This window comes from Vigna umbellata, chromosome 11 (genome assembly GCF_029865625.1).
Source record: "Vigna umbellata cultivar VRB3 chromosome 11, Vumbellata_1.0, whole genome shotgun sequence".
Taxonomy (NCBI): domain Eukaryota; kingdom Viridiplantae; phylum Streptophyta; class Magnoliopsida; order Fabales; family Fabaceae; genus Vigna; species Vigna umbellata.
Window position 1 is genome coordinate 21,222,483 of NC_142175.1, and position 6,773 is coordinate 21,229,255.

General features: G+C 35.7%; 1 protein-coding gene and 1 long non-coding RNA gene across 3 annotated transcripts; one reads left to right on the forward strand and one right to left on the reverse strand.

The window, feature by feature from the left end:
* Positions 1-694: 694 nt before the first annotated feature.
* Positions 695-2,419, reverse strand: LOC148191163 (uncharacterized). The gene is made up of 3 exons (XR_015782812.1): positions 2,239-2,419; positions 1,439-2,129; positions 695-1,341 (listed from the first exon to the last, which is right to left on the reverse strand). It is a non-coding gene; the product is annotated as an uncharacterized LOC148191163 (long non-coding RNA).
* A 1,539-nt stretch (positions 2,420-3,958) lies between these two features.
* Positions 3,959-5,827, forward strand: LOC148191164 (cytochrome P450 76T24-like). Of its 2 annotated transcripts, XM_088101596.1 has the most exons (3): positions 4,451-4,626; positions 4,809-5,003; positions 5,072-5,827. In XM_088101596.1, exons 1-3 carry the CDS (start codon positions 4,585-4,587, stop codon positions 5,675-5,677), a joined length of 843 nt encoding a protein of 280 aa, XP_087957722.1. In that variant the 5' UTR covers positions 4,451-4,584; the 3' UTR covers positions 5,678-5,827. The 2 variants fall into 2 exon arrangements, with proteins under 2 accessions (XP_087957721.1, XP_087957722.1); XM_088101595.1 differs by having other exon boundaries at positions 3,959-5,003.
* Positions 5,828-6,773: the final 946 nt, after the last annotated feature.

Below are 6,773 nucleotides of genomic sequence, written 5' to 3' on the forward strand. Positions count from 1 at the left end.
ATATTTGGATGGTCAAGTCTTTGTATATATGGTTGCGCTTGTCTTGTGATTGAATGATATAATTTGTATATATGTCAAATGTTAAATTTTCATTTGTATGTTTTATTATTTGGTACTTTAGCTTACCCTTTGGTCTTTGTCTATTTGTGTGTTCTTGTTTCATCTTTTGTAATGATTACCTAAATAGTATTACCTTAAGAGATGTCTCTGGTGAGTAGGGACTAGGAAGAGGTAGAGCTAAGACGTAGAGTTTGGTTTCAAGTTTTATTCATTTTTCAAAATTCCTATTACACTTTTGGTTCAGTGTAATATCTTATAGTCGTGTATGATCTTGTATATCTTTTGGTATTATAAGTTATATATAGATATATGTAATAACATCTTATAGAGTTTTTTTGAGTTGACTGTTTTGTAATATTAATCGTGTGAATACTATAAAAATTGAAACGTTACAATATGCCCAAAAAAACAACTATAAAAAAATAAAAGTAAAGCGAACACTAGTGCAGTCAGGGACAACGACAGCGGTTATTTTCGTCCATAGGCAGCGGTTCCTGAACCGAGGCATATAAAGACGAGGCAAAAAGTCTACAACCAAGGCAAAAAGTTATAGGATTTTACCTCGGTTTAAAGGAAACCGATGTAGATTTTTTTTTTGGAAGGACTTTACGCCTCGGTTCCTTTTGAACCGAGCCAGTATCTCATGCATAAAGGTAACTTTGTCCATGCCCTGAATCCAGAATTAAAATAATAAAGCAAAGATCATGTCAGAGTTCCAATTTTCCACCGCTCACGGTACAAATTAATACAATCCATACTAAAAAGAAAATAAAAGAAAATAATAAAGCAAAGATCGTGTCAGAGTTCCAATTTTCCACCGCTCGCAGTACAAATTAATACAATGGGCCAAAAGCATATGAGAATTACAGCACAAATTTAATAAGCATGGGGTAACACAATTTGGAACTCTTAATCTACTGATGTAAAATAACATAAAAGCCTAACACAATATCTTCTGATCATATTTTTCTAAACATGATCGTCTTAGTACTTCTCTGATAAAAAAAATGTGAAGAAGATTATGTTTCTACTTTTTGTTTTTGTTTACAGTGTATATGATAAGGTATAAATTATCTTCTGGATACTAATTGATTTCTAGCTAATCATTTTATTTGAGCAGATTTCATGTCCCACTTTTAGCTTTTCCATGGTGATTGGTTCAGTGCCATTGTTGAACACAAAAAGATGAGCTTGCTTTAACACTACAAGTTGTGCATAAACTCGAGACAATATGATTGTCTTTCCTCCTACTCCAAAACTTTCCACTACTAAGTGATTAATCTGTCATTTAGTAAACACAATCAAAAACACTAATCAGTTCTAATAAATGTTACATGCAAAAAACCAAATAGAGTAATTGTTACATATTTGCACATACCAAACTCCTAAGAGAAATTTTCTTATCCTTTATCAAATCCAAGTCCACAAAGCCACCAAATGTCGGCTTATAAAAATCACCCTTTAAAGACGCCTTCATCTGTATAACATAATGAAAGAAAAAGTGAACTTGGGATTAGAAAATTCATACAGTATTTTAAGACGCCTCCTTTGTAAAGTGGTTCAAGTGTTGTTTTAGTGAGATATTTGCATGCTTGCAGCTTTAACACCTTCATGAAAGAGGAGAAAAAAAAGTAGCAGTATCAGCAAATGAAGATAATAAAAACAATAACACTAATATAAAATGCCAAATTATCAATAATGAAACGAAAGGGAAATGACAGATTGGAATTATGGAAATAAGATACCATGATAACAGTACACATTACTGATTATAAAAAAAAGGTATGATTGTTCTAAACCCATCTCATTAGCAATATTCGTGATTAAAAGAATGTACAAGAATAAGAAACCATGCTATGGTAACTCTAACCTTTAGCTGTAAACAAGAATAAAAAACAGGTTGCAAGTTCACCAAGAAAGTGTATGATAAGTCAAGAACAATCAAATTTGGAAGACAAAATAAAGATCGAAGACCGTCTGAACCAATTGATGGGCATGACATCAGTATCAATGACTCAATCAGTGGGCATGAGACAGTTGTAGCAGATAAGCAATCATCAGTTAGTTGGCTAGAATTCCAAACAGTAAAAAGTCAATCAGCATTGCAGAAGAAAGAGTCTAGAGATGTTCAGAGAAAATGTTTTAGAAAGGATAAATAGGAAAATAATGTATAGATACCTGCAAAAGGAAGCATCGAGAGATGTTAAGAGTGGACAATTAATGAATGCTTCAGATAGTACACCACATCCTTTCAACTCAAGTGAAACCATATAAGGTGCTTCAATGCTGAGTGTACTCAATTTTGGACATATTCCTAAATTGAGAGATGAAAGACCAACCTGATAAGTGAGGCATGAAAAGAAAATACTTAGCCTACAGCTTATGTAAATCAGATTAACAAAAGTTCATCACATGCAAAACATAAATGCTTTCTACGGGGGAGCAAAACCTAGATATCTTACAAGCTTTATAGCTTGAAGAACACAGTCAGGAAAACAAACAAGCAGAAAACTTCATATTTTGTAGTTCATATCAATCTTCAGTAGTCGTGATTATTGATTTAGGAGTATGTCAAATATTCAAGCATGCATTATGGTCATACTGACAAAAAAATATCCCTAATTCCAATTCCATAAACAAAATCAAATCGCACAAATCCACAAACGCAGCACCAGAGCAACAAAACTGCAATCCTTCACCACAATGTCATCGAAATTAATCGACTAAATCAAGCAACCAAAACAGTGAATCAAAGAGGTATCCGCCATCAAAATCCGAATAATCGAAAACAGTAATAAGAAATAACAACAACAGCAAAGAAAGCAGTCCCAACAGAAAATGACAAATCGAAGTTTGTAGAAAGAGTAATTGAATGGAAAAGAAAATAGACATTTCCTGGCCAGCGGTGTCCCAAATCTGAGCCTTGATGACCTTGGAATCGATATTCAAACTCTTGGTGGCGAACTCAACTCCTATGGTAGACTTGGACTCCAAATTGAACTCGTTTCGCGTGAAGCGCGAGAGAAGGTTGGACTTCCCTACGCCGGAATCGCCGATCAGAACCAGCTTGAAAAGGTAATCGTGGATTAGAACCCTAGGAGTTGTTATCGAGAAGCTGCTTCACTCCCAACAGCACAAACAACTTACCGTGGCTGCCACAACCACAACAGAGGTGCGACGACAGAGGCAGAGGTGCTACGAGTGAGGCGGAAGCGGAGGCGATTGCACGGCGACGAAGATGTTGGCAGCAGCGACGAGGCAGAGGGGAGAGGCGGCAACAATAGCCTGTGAGGAAGACGAAGCAGCAATGGCCTCAAGGAAGATGAAGAACGACTCTTGCATAAGGAAGAAGAAGGAGAACGCAAGAAAGAAGAAGAACGCGAGGCTGCGAAGAAGAGAATGAATAACGTAGGTTAAAATTTCTTAAGTTAACCAAGTGATACTACCTCGGTTATCAGCGCCCCGATGCCTAAGGTACTCAGAGAAAAATAAAAAAAAAAGTAAATGACAATTAATTCAAACGTTTATGCCTCGGTTAACATTATAACCGAAGCCTGTGAATCTTTTGACACCAGCTCCCAAGGACCCGAGGTAATAGTGATTTTTTAAACTGTTCAAAAAAGTAGATTTGAGGCCTTTATGTCTCGTCTCTCTCTCAACCGAGGCAATAGACATTTCCAGAAAAGGTGTGTTAGACAAAAGGTCCGACTTGCATAAAATAATGGTAATTATGCTTCGGTTTATTTTATAATCGAGGTAAAAGACCCTTTCTGCTTCGGGTGTCCTGGAACCGAGGCATAAACATTCGTTTTTATTACATTTATGCCACCGCATTTTTATATGCTTCGGTTTTGATAAAATCGAAACCTATATGGCGCGTTAAAAAGCAGATTTTTTACTAGTGGAATTCTGAACAATAATACTTTTTGTCAAGTAGCACGCACGTTTTTCACATGTATTTCACTATATACTCTGTTAGGTGAAGTTAAGCTTTGAATACCTCTCAGTGTCTCAAGAATCAATCTCTCAGTGCACACAAGAGAAGCAAAACAATGGAGTACCTTCTTCCACTTCTTCAAATCACTATAGTGTGTGTAACCATTCATGTACTCATCTCAACCTTCAAACCGATGAAAACCTCAAAATACCCTCCAGGGCCTCACCCTTTTCCCATCATAGGAAACATCTTGGAGCTTGGAAATCAGCCTCACCAAGCACTTACCAAACTTTCTCAAATTTATGGTCCTATTATGAGTCTCAAGCTTGGCAGTATTACCACCATAGTCATTTCCTCTCCACATGTTGCCAGAGAAGTACTGCAAAAAAAAGATCAAATTTTTTCCAACAGGACAACCCCAGATGCGGTTCGAGCTCTTGATCATCACACACTTTCAGTGGTGTGGACTCCACCTTCAGCACCGTGGAGGGCCCTTAGGAGAGTTTGTGCCACCAAAGTGTTCTCTTCCCAGCAGCTTCAGTTCACACAAGTTTGTCGACAAAGGAAGGTGCAAGAATTGATGGATTATGTCAAGGAAAGATGTCAGAAAGGTGAAGCCGTGGATATTGGTGAGACTTCCTTCACAACTGTGCTTAATTCCATATCAAACACTTTCTTCTCAATGGATTTAGCTCATTACGCTTCTGACAAGTCTCAAGAGTTCAAGGACATCATTTGGGGCATCATGGAAGAAGCTGGAAGGCCTAATGTTGTTGACTTTTTTCCAATCTTTCGCATGCTCGATCCACAGGGTGCTCGGAGAAGAATGAATGGTTACTTTGAAAAGTTAATTGCGTTTTTTGATGGACTCGTAGAAGAAAGATTGCGTTTAAGGGCATTAGAAAATGAAGCCAAGGCATGCAAGGACGTGTTGGATTCTGTGTTGGAACTCATGCTTGATGACAATTCACAAGTGACTCGCACTCATGTTCTGCATTTGTTTCTGGTGAGTGTGCGTGTGTGTAAAATTTTTATGTGATATATATTATTTTACTAATTGGCCACATATGTCAGGATTTATTTGTTGCTGGAATAGACACAACATCAGGCTCGATAGAATGGGCGATGGCTGAGTTGCTACGTAACCCAGAAAAGCTAGAAAAAGTGAGGGAAGAGCTTCACCAAGTCCTTGTCAAAGGTGAGCAACTAGAAGAATCACATATCTCAAAGCTTCCTTACCTACAAGCAGTGGTGAAGGAAAGTTTCCGCTTGCATCCACCTGCCCCAATGTTAGTGCCACACAAGCCAGAAGTTGATGTTGAACTATGTGACTTCATGGTACCTAAAAGTTCCCAAATTCTGGTTAATGTATGGGCCATGGGAAGAGATACAAGTATTTGGACAAACCCAGATGAATTCAGACCTGAAAGATTCTTGGAAAGTGACCTTGATTTTAAGGGTCAAGATTTTGAACTAATACCCTTTGGAGCAGGAAGAAGGATCTGTCCTGGATTGCCATTGGCTTCCAGAACTGTGCATATTGTATTGGCCTCTCTTCTATGCAACTATAATTGGAAGCTGAAAGATGGACAAAAGCTACAAGACATGGATATATCTGAGAAATATGGGATTACCTTGCATAAGGCACAACCTCTCCTAGTCATTCCAATCCAAGCGTAATATCTAGGAAGATTATATGTGTGGTGAAAATACTCTTGAAACCCTCTTTAGCATGCAGATGAATTAAAATAAGTGAATGAGTAGTAAAACGTTGTTTAAATTTATTATTTAAATTTTCGAGTTTGAATTTATTCAAAATTTTTATGATTAGATTATTCATATTAGATATATCAACTAAAATCTACTTGTAAATAATTTTCACATTAAAATTGAATTATGATTTATTTTTAATAAGTTAAAAGTTGATGATTAATATTAAATTAAATATTTTAAAAAACATTTAATTAAATATCTAATTAAATAATATTTTTAGTGGGTATATTTTTAGAAAAAGAAATTTCATATTAGAAAAAGTAACCATAACTTAGACCCTCTTTAAAAAAAATAACAGTGATCAATAAATAATTAAGAAAATACTGCACTGAAAAATTATGGTTATAAATACTGCACTGAAAAATTAATAACAGTAATCAATAAATAATTAAGAAAATAATCAAATTCATAATTTCTTGAAATTGAATTTTTAACATGAAAAATAATCTTATATTTTTTTCTTAAATTAAAAAATATATAAAATCTAATGATATAAAGAATTTGAGTCTTGAATAACTAAATTATGAATTTGTGAAAAGTAAATAGGTTTGAAAATTAAAGTAGACATAAGTTTATTTAGTGCGGCTAAACTCACTTTAACCATGATCCTAACTCACTTGACAAGGGACTTTGGGGATTGGGACTGTTTTTGGCCTCTACTTGAGTGACTTCCTAAAATGGGACTTTTGAAAGAATGGGTTAGGGTTAACCTATGGGTCATGGGTCAAGTTGACACCTCTAGTAATATGTTGCTTGGTAGATGGGCTTATCAGCACATTAAAGATGCCTCAGCAGGTGTTGGATGGTAAAAATCTATTTACCATAATGCTATACCCTTTTCTAGATCTTTCCATGTTGTGAAGGTTGATCTTTAGCAAGCTACCAACTAATGATATTTTGAGAAAGCAAGGGCTTTTATGATTCATCTTTTTTAGAATGTTGCGTGGCGAGTAGAATTTGGTCTTGGTTACTTGATCTACTAATGATTCCAATTCTTATTCAC

Bases quoted from the DNA above. Each gene is read 5' to 3' on its own strand.
- LOC148191164 (XM_088101595.1), top strand. From the start codon at position 4,113: ATGGAGTACCTTCTTCCACTTCTTCAAATCACTATAGTGTGTGTAACC. The intron at 5,004-5,071 runs GTGAGTGTGCGT...CACATATGTCAG, and splicing joins ATGTTCTGCATTTGTTTCTG to GATTTATTTGTTGCTGGAAT.